The sequence below is a fragment of the Delphinapterus leucas genome, chromosome 19, assembly GCF_059928025.1.
Source record: "Delphinapterus leucas isolate spDelLeu-1000000601 "Yukka" chromosome 19, BTC_Dleu_Yukka2, whole genome shotgun sequence".
Classification (NCBI taxonomy): Eukaryota; Metazoa; Chordata; class Mammalia; order Artiodactyla; family Monodontidae; genus Delphinapterus; species Delphinapterus leucas.
Window position 1 is genome coordinate 37,674,238 of NC_143147.1, and position 14,898 is coordinate 37,689,135.

The 14,898-nt window shown below is 42.1% G+C and overlaps 1 protein-coding gene across 3 annotated transcripts in view; it reads left to right on the top strand.

The window, feature by feature from the left end:
* Positions 1-14,508, top strand: part of LOC111163640 (phosphatidylcholine transfer protein) — a 31,262-nt gene extending 16,754 nt beyond the window's left edge. Inside the window, exons 3-6 of one of the 3 annotated variants that reach the window (XM_022552516.2) lie at positions 4,411-4,490; positions 7,465-7,636; positions 8,520-8,587; positions 9,702-10,956. In XM_022552516.2, the coding sequence (XP_022408224.1) occupies positions 4,411-4,490; positions 7,465-7,636; positions 8,520-8,587; positions 9,702-9,767 (386 nt within the window). In that variant the 3' untranslated portion in view covers positions 9,768-10,956. Of the gene's footprint in view, positions 1-4,410; positions 4,491-7,464; positions 7,637-8,519; positions 8,588-9,701; positions 10,957-14,389 lie in introns of those variants that run through there. The other 2 variants (XM_089900863.1, XM_022552518.2) reach the window with 2 other exon arrangements.
* Positions 14,509-14,898: the final 390 nt, after the last annotated feature.

Consider the following 14,898-nt stretch of genomic DNA (forward strand, 5'->3'; position numbering starts at 1 on the left):
TATGTCTTCTTTGGAGAAATGTCTATTTAGGTCTTCTGCCCATTTTTTGATTGCGTTGTTTGTTTTTCTAATATTTAGCTGCATGAGCTGTTTATATATTTTGGAGATTAATCCTGTGTCCGTTGATTCATTTGCAAATATTTTCTCCCCTTCTGAGGGTTGTCTTTTCGTCTTGTTTGTAGTTTCCTTTGCTGTGCAAAAGCTTTTAAGTTTCATTAGGTCCCATTTGTTTATTTTTGTTTTTATTCCCATTACTCTAGGAGGCGGATCAAAAAAGACCTTGCTGTGATTTATATCAAAGAGTGTTCTTCCTCTGTTTTCCTCTAAGAGTTTTATAGCATCCGGTCTTACATTTATGTCTCTAATCCATTTTGAGTTTATTTTTGTGTATGGTGTTAGGGAGTGTTCTAATTTCATTCTTTTACATGTAGCTGTCCAGTTTTCCCAGCACCACTTATTGAAGAGACTGTCTTTTCTCCATTATATATCCTTGCCTCCTTTGTCATAGATTAGGTGGCTCTTGGTGCATGGGTTTATTTCTGGGCTTTCTATACTGTTCCATTGATCTGTATTTCTGTTTTTGTGCCAGTACCATATTGTCTTGATGACTGTAGCTTTGTAGTGTAGTCTGAAGTCAGGGAGTCTGATTCCTCCACCTCCGTTTTTTTCCCTCAAGACTGCTTTGGCTATTCGGGGTCTTTTGTGTCTCCATACAAATTTTAAGACTTTTTGTTCTAGTTCTGTAAAAAAATGCCATTGGTAATTTGATAGGGATTGCACTGAATCTGTAGATTGCTTTGGGTAGTATAGTCATTTTCACAATATTCATTCTTCCTATCCAAGAACATGGTATATCTCTCCATCTGTTTGTGTCATCTTTAATTTCTTTCATCAGTGTCTTGTAGTTTTCTGCATACAGGTCTCTTGTCTCCCTAGGTAGGTTATTCCTAGGTATTTTATTCTTTTTGTTGCAGTGATAAATGGGAGTATTTCCTTAATTTCTCTTTCAGATTTTTCATCATTAGTGTATAGGAATGCAAGAGACTTCTGTGCATTAATTTTGTATCCTGCAACTTTACCAAATTCATTGATTAGCTCTTGTCGTTTTCTGGTGGCATCTTTAGGATTCTCTACATATTGTATCATGTCATCTGCAAACAGTGACAGTTTTACTTCTTTTCCGATTTGGATTCGTTTTATTTCTTTTTCTTCTCTGATTGCTGTGGCTAGGACTTCCAAAACTATCTTGAATCATAGTGGTGAGAGTGGACATCCTTGTCTTGTTCCTGATCTTAGATGAAATGCTTTCAGTTTTTCACCATTGAGAATGATGTTTGCTGTGGGTTTTGTCGTATAAGGCGTTTATTATGTTGAGCTAGGTTTGCTCTTTGCCCACTTTCTGGAGAGTTTTGATTATAAATGGGCATTGAAGTTTGTCAAAAACTTTTTCTGCATCTATTGAGATGATCATATGGTTTTTATTCTTCAGTTCGTTAATATGGTGTATCAAATTGATTGATTTGTGTATATTGAAGAATCCTTGCATCCCTGGGATAAATCCCACTTGACCATGGTGTGTGATCCTTTGAATGTGTTGTTGGATTCTGTTTGCTAGAATTTTGTTGAGGATTTTTGCATCTACGTTCATCAGTGATATTGGTGTGTAATTTTCTTTTTTTGCAGTATCTTTCTCTGGTTTTGGTACCAGGGTGATGGTGGCCTTCTAGAATGAGTGTGGGAGTGTTCCTCCCTCTGTTATATTTTGTAAGAGCTTGAGAAGGATAGGTGTTATCTCTTTTCTAAATATTTGATAGAATTTGCCTGTGAAGCCATCTGGCCCTGGACTTTTGTTTGTTGCAAGATTTTTAATCACAGTTTCAATTTCATTACTTGTGATTGGTCTGTTCATATTTTCTATTTCTTCCTGGTTCAGTCTTGGAAGGTTATAACTTTCTAAGAATTTGTCCATTTCTTCCAGGTTGTCCATTTTATTGGCATAAAGTTGCTTGTAGTAGTCTCTTAGGATGCTTTGTATTTCTGCAGTGTCTGTTGTAACTTCTTTTTCATTTCTAATTTTATTGATTTGAGTCCTCTCCCTCTTTTTCTTGATGAGTCTGGCTAATGGTTTATCAATTTTGTTTATCTTCTCAAAGAACCAGCTTTTAGTTTTATTGATCCTTACTATTGTTTTCTTTGTTTCTATTTCATTTATTTCTGCTCTGATCTTTATGATTTCTTTCCTTCTGCTAACTTATGGTTTTGTTTGTTCTTCTTTCTCAAGTTCCTTTAGGTGTAAGGTTAGATTGTTTATTTGAGATTTTTCTTATTTCCTGTGGTTGGCTTGTATTGCTAAAAACTTCCTTAGAACTGCTTTTGCTGCTTCCCATAGGCTTTGGATCGTTGTTTTGTTGTTGTAATTTGTTTCCAGATATTTTTTGCTTTCCCCTTTGATTTCCTCAGTGATCTCTTGGTTATTTAGTAGTGTATTGTTTAACCTCCATGTGTTTGTGTTTTTTTATGTTTTTTTCCCTGTAATTGGTTTCTAATCTCATAGTGTTGTGGTCTGAAAAGATGCTTGATATGATTTCAGTTTCTTACATTTACTGGGCTTGATTTGTGACCCAAGATGTGATCTATCCTGGAAAATGTTCCGTGTGCACTTGAGAAGAAAGTGTAATCTTCTGTTTTTGTATGGAATGTCCTATGAATATCAATTAAATCTACCTGGTCTATTGTGTCATTTAAAGCTTGTGTTTCTTCCTTATTAATTTTCTGTTTGGATGATCTGTCCATTGGTTTAAGTGAGGTGTTAAAGTACCCCACTATTATTGTGTTACTGTCACTTTCCTCTTTTATAGCTGTTAGCAGTTGCCTTATGTATTGAGGTGCTCCTATGTTGGGTGCATATATATTTATAATTGTTATATCTTCTTTTGGGTTGATCCCTTGATCATTATGTAGTGTCCTTCCTTGTCTCTTGTAGCATTCTTTATTTTAAAGTCTATTTTATCTGATATGAGTATTGCTACTCCAGCTTTCTTTTGATTTCCATTTGCATGGAATATCTTTTTCCATCCCCTCACTTTCAGTCTGTATGTGTCCCAAGGTCTGAAGTGGGTCTCATATAGACAGCATATATATAGGTCTTGTTTTTTTATCCATTCAGCAAGCCTGTGTCTTCTGATTGGAGCATTTAATCCATTCATGTTTAAGGTAATTGTCAATATGTGTGTTCCTATTACCATTTTCTTAATTGTTACTGGTTTGTTTTTGTAGGTCCTTTTCTTCTCTTGTGTTTCCCTCTTAGAGAAGTTCCTTTAGCATTTGTTGTAGAGCTTGTTTGGTGGTGCTGAATTCTCTTAGCTTTCACTTGTTTGTAAAGCTTTTGATTTCTCCATCAAATGTAAATGAGATCCTTGCTGGGTAGAGCAATCTTGGTTGTAGGTTCCTCCTTTTCATCACTTTAAATATATCATGCCACTCCCTTCTGGCTTGTAGAGTTTCTGCTGAGAAATCAGCTGTTAACCTATGGGTGTTCCCTTGTATGTTATTTGTCATTTTTCCCTTGGTGCTTTCAATAATTTTTCTTTGTCTTTAATTTTTGTCAATTTGATTACTATGTGTCTCGATGTGTTTTTCCTTGGGCTTATCCTGCCTAGGACTCTTTGTGCTTCCTGGACTTTGGTGGCTATTTCCTTTCCCATGTTAGGGGAGTTTTTGACTGTAATCTCTTCATATATTTTCTTGGGTCCTTTCTCTGTCTCTTCTCCTTCTGGGACCGCTATAATGTAATGTTGTTGTGTTTAATGTTGTCCCAGAGGTCTCTTAGGCTGTCTTCATTTCTTTTGATTCTTTTTTCTTTATTGTGTTCTGTGGCAGTGAATTTCACCATTCTGTCTTCCAGGTCACTTATCCGTTCTTCTGCTTCAGTTATTCTGCTATTGATTGCTTCTAGAGTATTTTTCATTTCAGTTATTGTATTGTTCATCTCTGTTTGTTTGTTCTTTAATTCTTCTAGGTCTTTGTTAAATATTTATTGCATCTTCTCGTTCTTTGCCTCCATTCTTTTTCCGAGGTCCTGGATCATCTTCACTATCATTATTCTGAATTCTTTTTCTGGAAGATTTCCTATCTCCACTTCATTTAGTTGTTTTTCTGGGGTTTTATCTTGTTCCTTCATCTGGTACATAGTCCTCTGCCTTTTCACCTTGTCTATCTTTCTGTGAATGTGGTTTTTGTTCCACAGGCTGCAGGATTGTAGTTCATCTTGTTTCTTCTGTCTGACTTCTGGTGGATGAGGCTATCTAAGAGGCTTGTGCAAGTTTCCTGATGGGAGGCAAAGCTTCTTGTTAATAGACACCAAAGAGGCTTCTAGATGCAATCACTTCTTCTTTTTCTTTTTCTTTTTAGAACTTTATGAAAAAGAATGCAATGGAGAAGCAGCGGTGTACTGGGAAGTCAAGTACCCTTTTCCCATGTCTAACAGAGATGTATCCTTTCCAAAAGCAAACCGATACTCAGCTTTTGAAGTGTTTCTGTGCCCCATGGCCATCACCCAATGGTGTTATGTCCAGCAGGTGTGGACAGTATTGTCTTTGACTCTTGCAGAGACATCTGCTACAGCTGTTGCTTCCTGTGTGGCTTTCAGATTTCCAGGCCTGACCACATGGAGCATCTGTAATTGTGGTCACGGGAGGGCAGCTCAAACTCTCCTGAAAAGTTTTCTAGGAAATCCTTGTGCCAGAGAATTGGGGACCTGAAAACAACTTTTCATAAAGAGTATTCGATACACTCTCTCAATCTATAGGAGAGGAAGTAGGGACCCAGAGAGGCAATGTGACAGAGGCTCACACTCAGGTGGTTAACAGCAGACTGGGGGCTGGGACTCAGGCCCCACATTTCCAGTTCCCTCCACCTCCCTTCCTCCGCGAATAATGGATCTGGACACTGTGTGTATGTTTCTTCCCCTCAGTTTCCTTGAATACGATATGAAGCAGTTGAATGGATGTGAGGAGTCTTAGCTGACACTCCAAGGCTCTATGAGGCCCCCTTAAGGCCAGCCTGGGGATGTTTGATGGACATTTGCTGGGTGGGCAGATGGGGTAGAATATAGGTGGGGACAGGTGAGATTTCCACTCCACTGTTCTCTTCAATCATAGCAGCTGAATGTTTTACACACTGAATTTTCATAAATAATCCTTTTAACAAAGGGTCTGTGGAATTAAAAGAAAAAAAAAAACTTGGAAACCACTGAACTGGATGATCGCTGGAATCTTTTCTAGGTCTAACATTCTGTAAGCCTGTATGTTCCTAAATAATTGTTCTTTAGAAAGAGAGGGGGCATGGGGGTGGTTTGTGGGTATTGTTTCTGTGTGTTTTGTGTGTATGTGTCTGCCCTGGCCCAGCTAGATTACAGATTCCATAGGGATTATTTCTGGCACAATTCCCACAGACTGCTAAATACAGGTGGTAGGTATTTCAAGAAATTGTGGTTACTTAATCCCTTAGATTTTATGTGGTTTTCTCTCCTCCTGCCAACAAGTGTGCAGGGTAGGAGCCATCATCCCCATCAGTCAGGGAAGGAAACTGAGGCAAAGGGAAGTTCAGAGCCCTGCTCAGGTTCTCATCAGTTTCTCACCACTGGTGGGCGGCAGAGGCAGGCCTGGGCCCAGGTCCAGCTCTGACCCGAGAAGGTGATCTGGACCAGGGCAACACCACTTTCTGACCTCATGTGGATACTGCTGGGGGCTGTTCTCAGGAGTGGACACTTGGTGCTCCTTGAAGTTTGGTTTCATTGTCTTTCTAGTGCCACACAGTCCCGTAATGAGTTTCTTAGTCCTTGTATATACACATATGTCTCTCCAACAAGGGCTATTCAATTTTTTAGATTAGAGAACAGTGTAATGGAAAAGAACATTAGTTTTGGAGGGAAAGATCCCAGGTTAAGTGTGCGCTCATTTCCTGGTTTGGTCTGTGACCTTGGATAATGCCCTTCACTTCTCTGGGCCTCAGTAAACTATTGGCTCTCCACTCATAGACTGTGTGCCATGCTGGACCTTCCAGCCCTTCAAAGAACTCTGTGAAATGGCAGTCAATATATCAAGTTAATTTTTCCTCAGTGGAGTGTCAGGTGATGTCCATCACATGAGCTAAGCAAGGTGTGGGACCATGTTTGCTGTGAGGAAAAAATAAAAGACTTCGGAGAGAGGAAATCCAGAGCTAAAGCAACTTCATTCCTTCCCTCAAACATTCAAGAGCTTTACTCATCAGTGCATAGAGAGTGGGGGCAATAGACCATCCTGCAGGTGCCTGGGGGAGGGGCAGCCCACCGTGGGTGCTGTAGAGCCTCGGAGCTGGCCTGGGGCTGTGGTCGCGGCTGTTGCAGTAAAAGTGTAACTGTGTTGTACTTACAGTGATTGTTTGGATTATTTTAGGCTTTAATTCCTTCTCCTGTGAAACCTGAAATTCTACTATTGGAAAGTCTAATGAACACATTAAAGAGCCGAGCCCTCTGTAGCTATGAAAATCTCACCAGGTTTTGGAGCCTAATCGTGGTTCAAGTTCAGGTTCCATCACTTCAGCTGGGCTATGGGATCTTCAGCAAGTTTCTTTACTTCTCTGAGCCTCAATTTGGTCATTTGTAAGATGGGGATACTTATGCTGAACTCACAGGGACTTTCTCAGGATCAAAATTGATGCTAACTGTAAAGCACACGATGCACGTACGTGGTAAGGGCTCAATAAGTGGTGACTCTTGTTGTTTCTTAAAATCAAATCATCTTCCCTATAATAGTGCCACAGACATAGTGGTTATTCTGTAAGTGTTTATTGAGTTGAAATGGCTTCATGATTCTTGGTGAACCAGAATCAACAAGGGCATCTGCCTACTAAATATTCAGGTATTCATGTGTCTTCCTGTGATCTCCAGGTGTAAGTAACCCTTCCTGACCATCCTCTGTGCATAGAGGTCAGTGATTAGGGCTTAGGGAGAGGACAAAGAGCAATGGCCCCATTGTTTACTGAGAGCTGCTTCTGCTCTAGTCTCTCTCTAGAGCCCACACCAAGTCTGCCTGCAGGGCAGTGGTACCCTCTTTTCTTTCAGAGGGAAACCAATCTCAGAAAAGTTGAGTAACCAAACCAGGATCACACAGCTGATAAGTGACCAGTCCTCTGAAATCTCATTGCCATCTTGGAGAAACGAGGAGTGGGTTCCCCACATAACTAAAAGCAGCAGGGAACCATTCACAGGTGGGTAATACACGCTCTCAAATAAGAACACCAGTTGGGAGGAGCTATGGTTTTGCAGGGCAGGTAGGCAGATAGGGCAGGAAGTGAAGTAACAGTGCAAGGGAGCAAATACCAAGTGGAGGAACAGAATTATCTCCCTCTGCTTCTGGCTTGTGGGCTTTCCTTCTGCTCATCTGAGGTGCTGACCTTGATGTTGTGCCTTGACTGGTGGTGTGGTACGTCTATGTGCGGCAGCGGCGAGAGCTGGACCATGAAGGACAGAAGATCCACGTGATCCTGGCCCAGAGCACCTCCATGCCACAGTTTCCAGAGAAGTCGGGCGTGATTCGGGTGAAGCAGTACAAGCAGAGCCTGGCGATCCAGAGCGATGGCAAGAGGGGGAGCAAAGGTAAAAAGAGGGCACGTGTTGGCGCACCAGCCAGGGCCACCGATGTAAGGCCACACTGGCTGCAAGGCACATAAAATGCAGGATGCTTATTCCCTGAGGTCAGAGACTTAGGCATGGGTGCAAAAGAAACAAGGGAGACTCAATTCACCACAGAAGCTTGGCTACAACGCAGCGTGGATGTTTAAATCTGATCAATTCATTCTTTATTGACTCTTGCATCGTCCAGATGAAATCAGAACATCCAAGGGAATCAAAATGTTTAGAAACTCAGTTCAGGCTGGTCCTGTCCATGCACATGCTGGCCAAGGCGGGGCAGGAGGGCTGGTGGGACCATCTCTGAGGAGGCAGCTCCTGCTCAGCAAAAACCCAGGGACTCAGGACCTGCCTGCCTTGAGTTCCAGCCTCTGGAGAGAGGCTGGGAGGGGTCCATGCGGCCACCTGCTGGACTGGAATCAGTGTGGCCTTGAGGCTGTGGCAAAATCTGAACTTAGTGGTGACATGTGTTAGATCTGCCACCTTGGGCATGTCACCCCACTCTTCTGAGTCTCCATTTTATCATTTATAAACTGGGGTTCAATTTTATCAGCTCCTCAGGACTGAGATGATTAGTGAGAGAAATAATAAAATGAGAGGCTATATCCAAGTGTCTAGTACTTGTCAGGCGTTTAATAAATAGCAGCAGAATGTGCTTTGGCTGTTTTCAGAATGTTTACATGTAAGTCTCCTGTAAGGCAAGGCAGAGGGCCGAGTCCACCTGAATTCCATGTTACCTCCCTCCTTACTTTCTGGACTTGGATATGAATGTGGAATGTTTGCAGGGTTTGTTATTGTATCTTTCTAACATGTTTCTTCCTTTTGAATTGTCCTTTCTTTCCCTCCCTAGTTTTCATGTATTACTTCGATAACCCAGGTGGCCAAATTCCGTCCTGGCTCATTAACTGGGCTGCCAAGGTGAGATCCCAGGAGGCAGGAGGGGAAGTGTGTGTGACAAATGTTGGGGCTGTCAGGCTGAAGAGATGTGCTGTCTCAGGCCTCATGATGCTCTTTTATGAGACAGCTCTGTTGAGTGACTATGATTAGGACTGGGGTTACCAATACCCAGCACAGAGGCTGGGACAAAAGTCAAATAATCTTTACCTGGAATGTCAGCCCTCCCTGCTTTGCTCTGAGACCCCGCACCAGGATCACAGTAGATCGCAATAGGGACAGTGGTGCTTGTGGATCCTCTATCTGCTTATGGAGGAGTTAGACAGGCCAACCTGGCCCAGGAGACACCAGCCATGTCCAAGCCTGGGGAAGCCTTCAGTTTTTTTTATGGTTATTTTGTTTTTCTGTAAGGAGAGGGAACCACAGTGGTACCCAGATCACTAGAAATTGCCTAGGACCTGGAATCATGCCGACCATTCAGTCTGCTTTATAAGGCCCTACTTACTGGCTGGAAGGCTCACCAGTTCCCTGGGAGAGTGAAAAAGCACATAGGTTTTGAGTCAAACATGATATTTTGAATCCTGGCCTTGTTTCTGACTGTGTAATCTAGGGAAGGCATCAATTTCTTCCCTCTTAAAAATAGAGATGGATATTCCCACCCTGTAGAGAAGGAGTAAATAGAACAATGTTTGGAGAAAGTCTTGAACAATGTTCAACACTAACTAAAGAATGGCATATCCTGCCTCTTGCCCCCAATCCTTACCATTTTCTAATTCTGTAAAGCAAGTCCTTTCTCTAACTTCTTTGGAAGAATCCCACAGCCTAACCCGATCTCATTTTTGGGTTTTCTTTTTCTTTTGAAAAAATGGTGTCTTAGAAATATCTTAGCTTCTTATCAGCAAAAGTTAAAATATACAACAAGGTCTTATAACAGTGGCCCCTGCGGTTCAGCCTTACCTGTGCCCTGCATCTTACCTTTTGTCATCATCGGTTGGAACGCTCTGTGGAAATCTGCTCATGGGCCCTATTGTCATATTTATTACTCCCAAAGCCATCTTCCTTTACCTTTGCCACATCCTGAAGAATTAGGAATAATCCCTGTGAGGGCATAGAAGTGACAGTCTCCTTTCCTTTGCAGAAAGGAGTTCCTAACTTCTTGAAAGACATGACGAAAGCCTGTCAGAACTATCACAAGAAAACCTAAGGGAGGGAATTGGGAGCCTTGTGTCCATGGAATGATGTCTCCGGAAGTGCCACAGCCGCCAGCGCTCAGCCTGCCTGTCACGTTTTTGTCCTCTTTTGTCCTCAGAGGCCTGCACGCTCTCCAGCAGGTTGTCCCCAAGTGTGTTTGCCTGACTCCCGGCTTCCTTTCCCACTCTTCCTTCCCCAGGAACTGCTGCCTTCTTCCACTGTTGAATGTGGGTCAGATTAGGGAAACTTTTGCTTGTTTATTTTTAAAAAGGGGAGTCCTCAGTAAGGAACACAGTCAATCCATTGTGCCACTCTAGGGAGATCTTGGGTGGAGGACTGACAACACCATCTAAGAGTGACTGATCCTGGCAAGCTGGCTCCTTCCCACATGTGATTTCTTGCAACCCAGTGGGGTGATTTCCTGCTGAAGTTGCATTTTCTTCAGAACTGACTCTCAGTGCACCAAGACTGGAAGATTCATGTCCATTTGCCTTATGCTTTGCTGCCTTGATTTGAGATGATAATCCACTAAGCCTCTCCCCATTCCTGCTTGTGGAGGATCATGAGCTGTTTTGATTTTAAACCATTTTGAAAAACGTTGCAGGCCTGACTAAGTGTATAGTGTGATAACAGTTTTTTCTCATCACCCATGTCCGGGTTTTTCTCTTTCCCATATGCCCCTGGGGAAGGCTGTCCATACCTCACTAGCTCTGCACTTTACTGGACACTGAGACATCAAGACTGCTCTGGCAGTTACCAGAAGCCAACCTGCTTTGCACACAGCATTGAGATAAAGTGTCTTTTTATGCAATTTCCCTTCTAGAATGTTTGGAGATGTTGAAAGGATAAGAGTTCACAGCCAGGGAAATATTAATTAGTGGTGTGGTTGACTCTACACCTTTTTCTCAGGAATTCTACCTAAGTTATCCACCTCTCCCACCACCAGAAGACTTTCCGTTTCCTACTTTTCTCTTGAATTTTGGAGGGAAAGATACTCTGTGGACAAAGGCACAGCCTTACAATCTCAGGGAAAAATTTTAACCACTGTATGTGACGGTACCAAACATTGATTAAGGGGCATAAAAATTCGGGATGCAAAGCCAGAAGCAGGGTATTTATTAAAATGGGATACTCCAGACTCTGTAATTTCTCTCTGGAAAGGGAAGTGCATTGAATACCAAATAAATACAGAGTGACTTATACTTGTCCTGTCTGCAGTGTCCTTCCTGCCTTGTTCCTTCTGTGAGACTAAGTCTGTTAGGTCTCTTTGGTTTGCAAGTCACATCCAACCTAACTCATGGACTTGAAGGAATTTTAGGCTCACTTACATTCAAGGCCAGGTGTCGAGTGGTCTCAGTAGGGGTTGATACGGGTGCTCAAACTGGCATTAGGAATCAGCTCTGTTCTTCTTTAAGGTTTCTTTGATTTGGGGCCGTGTTTGGTGGCAGGATTGCTGCTAATAGCAAATGGTAGGCCTGCATCTTCTCAGGTTCCTGCTGAGTCAAAAAAAGACAGCATTTCTTTCCAGTAGATCCTGAACCATCCCATGATTTCCTCTAAACCATGTGTCAATCCCTGCCCCAGTCACCATGGTCATATGGATAGAATTATGCAAATTAGCAATTCATAACTGTGTCATTAAAATACCACTATTAGTAATATAGCTGGAATTTAATTTTTGGTAAGGTAAATCTAAATGTGTCATGTAATAGAGGTCAAGTTGACATTTTATGTATAAAGTAATTGAAAGACAAACACTAGGATTATAGTCTTTGAGCAGAGAACCTGCATGAAATGGTGTCAGGCAAACTGTATCTTTTACAGTGTTTGATAATCTGGTAGGAACACTGAGTATACTAAGAATACTGAGTTTCTAGGTAAGGCAGTTTAAGAAAAGTCACTAAGCTTGCTATAATTAGTAGGGTTAAGACGCTTTGGCATTCATGCTTGCTTATTCAGAGAAGACATTGATATAGGTTACGTGGGAAACTGAGAACCCCTGAGCCAATATTAAATGCAAGGGGCCCAAAATATGTAGAACTGGTGCTCTGGAAGCTGCACTGGATTCTTCAAGGTCTGCCTCTGTGCAGGGGCTGAAAGTATCATTTGGAATTTGAAAGTTATAAGTGTATTGTCATTCCTCTAGCTCTTTGTTTCACTTATTTTCTCATGTCTGTCTCTCTGAATAGACAATAAGGTCTTTTTGGATAGAAACCCTTCTTTCACTTTGATTTCTGGCCCTCAAATGATAATTAAATGAGTGAATTTAATGATTTGGAGAAGACTGACCAAGTGACACACACCCAGAAGGCAAAACTTATCCAGATATAGAAGTTTAATTTGATTACATTAAATACAACTTTAATAATTTAGTTCTAGCCAAATTGTTTCCCCAAGTCATCAGTTTAGGGGTTCCTGATTCCTGAGGATCTCATTGTTTTTTCCTTGAAAGCACTCAGGTCCTTTGTTTGTTAAGGGGTGGCTTTGCTGGTGTGGCTATGGGTTATACTTCCCTGTTATGGAAATGGCACAGTCTGGACTGAGTCCAGCCGAGATTAGTCAGGATTTTAGGATTCTCATGACGAAAGTAGCACTACTGTTAGTGCTAAATTTTTTCCACAGGCAAATTATTCACGCTGCATAACAGTTCAAAGTTAATGGCCACCTTGGAACTGAGGGATTCCAGCAGAGGGTCACTTCTTTGAAAACATTCCTATTTCACAGGGAGAGTCCTGGCCTGGCTCCCTGGCTGAGATTCCTCACCCAGAATGCCCACCTCTACTGCCTGCCCTTCAATCCTCCTGCTTCCCAGCTGGGTTTGAAAGAGAGAGAAAGCAGGCAGAACCCATTTGGTTCTCATGTTTCTGGTAGCACCACCCAGTCGGCTCAGAGAGTTATCTTTAAAAGTTTTAAGATGCGTGTTCACTTCACAGATATTTCTTAATGGTCTGGTGTCCATCTGGCAAGGGGACAGGCATGGCAGTTCCTGGGATGAGTGAGACAGACTTGGTGTTCGCTCTCATGGAGCTCATCCAGTGAAGAAGACACAATGGACAAGCTGTTGAAAAGGTGATGAGTTGTGAGAAAGGGCAAGTAGAGGGGGCTAGAATCTAAACCTGGGGGCACTAACCAACTTTGAGGGGTCAGGGGAGAGCGTGTTGGAGTTGACTGGATGAAGGTTGGAGAAGAAAACTATTCCACATGGAAGGAACCGTTTCCATAAAGTCCCTCAAGCAGGAAAGCCAGTCATGTTGGAGGAACTACCAGAGGCCAGTAGGTCTGAGCAATGAAAGTGGAAGAAGGCATCTCACATGTGGCTGAAGAAGGAGGCCATCAGTTCATGGGAGATCCTGAGAGGTATGGCAAGGATTTTGGACTTTATACCCAGAGCAGCAGTAAGCTATGAAGGATTTTAGGCTGAGCAGTGACCAGATAAGACATATTCATTCCTAACAGCTGCTCATTCTCCCATGGTTCTTCACCATCTCCAGTATCCCTCCAGCACCATCATGGGGGTGCTCTCCAAGGTGCTGTATGCCTCGTGGCTCTGAATCATCCCCACTGTCAGGCTGCACACTGAGTAGCCCACACCCAAACCTAGTTTCTAAGGTTGAGCATCAGCCTCTGAAGTTTAAGGGGAGTAAAAGAGGTTCAGGGAACACCCATGGACACAGCCCCCTTCTTTTCTTGCCCACACTGTTGTCAATATGCCCTCCTGTGTGACTGCACCATGCAGCCCATCAGAACAGAGCCACTACAGAAATGTCAGAGAAAAAGAAAAGGCATACAAAATGTAAGCAGGTCTGCCTTCCCCAAAGTTTATTTTACTATACTGCTCCCCAACTAAACGGAAGAATAGATATTTTTTTCTTGAGAATATAGAAACACTTTGTTTAGGTTCTCAGAGTTTAGAACCGGCATAATGGAAGGACTTCAGAAAAATTATATTGCTAATCTATTTATATGTATTTTTGTGTGTGTCTGCTTGGACACATATAATATGTGCTCCATTTCATAAGGTATGATAATGGAACAACAACTAGGCTGCATGTTATGTGAGTGGCTTTGCAAGTTCTCTACATGATGTGCCAGGCTCAGTGCTAGGCAGTGGAGTTCCTAAAGGTGAATAAATTCTTCCCTTAGGTAATTAGCAGACTACAGAGGACATGGAATATGTGCACAGTTTATGAGAATGAGATCTCCACCTTATGTAAGGAAAATATGTAATATTTTCAGAGTCTATGGCTAACTGCTCTTAAAAACAGGACAACAGGCCCCAAATGGAGTCACTTATGCTAAGCCCCACATCCCAAACCAAGACTTAATTACAGTTTTGGCTCTCCCCAAAATGGAATCTCAAACCAGTCTATCAGGAATTGCCTGATCAGCACTAGTTAATCTGCCTGATAGACCCCTGTCCTCCCCTAAACGAAAGTAATGTTGCAATAACCAACCTTCTTTTTACCTAATATAACTTCCTTGTTTCTGCTTCCTTCTGCCTACAAAGTTCTCTCATTTTGTACATTCCCTTCGAGCTCCTTTCTATCTCCTAGGAGGGATGCTGTCCAATCGAATTGGTTTTTGCTTAAACAAGCTCTTAAAAGTTTTAATATGCCTCAGTTTATCTTTTAACAGCTCTGGTGTGAGAAGAGGGAACTTAAGGAGACCCCCCAAAGGCCCCAAGAAGCAAAAGCAACCAGACTTGGTTACCTGCTGAGCCCTTGAACTCTGCTTTCCCGGTGCCTCTGGAGGTGGTGAGTAAGTCTGTCTCAGATTGTAGCTCTGCAGCTTTTCCTTGAGTTTCCAGATTTTATTAGAGCATTTTTTTTTCTTGACTGAGTCCAGAAACTCACCAAAATCAGATTATCTGACTTAGAAACCAGACTTGGTCTGCAATTTGACTGGGTCCAGCTTAGAAACTGGACTGAGTCTAGAGTCAGACTGGGTCTGACTTAAGTTGTTCTGAGTCCGCTTGAGACCTCAGGTGAATAAAATATTGTTTTAGGGCTGGACAAATAGGCTCACCTTACCAAAGATAATCTTGAATCACAGTGGCCACGGTGGAGAACTTTTAACCTAGATAATATTATCATTTTTATCATAGAAAAAAAGGGGTCTCAGCCAAATATTCATCATAAAGCATA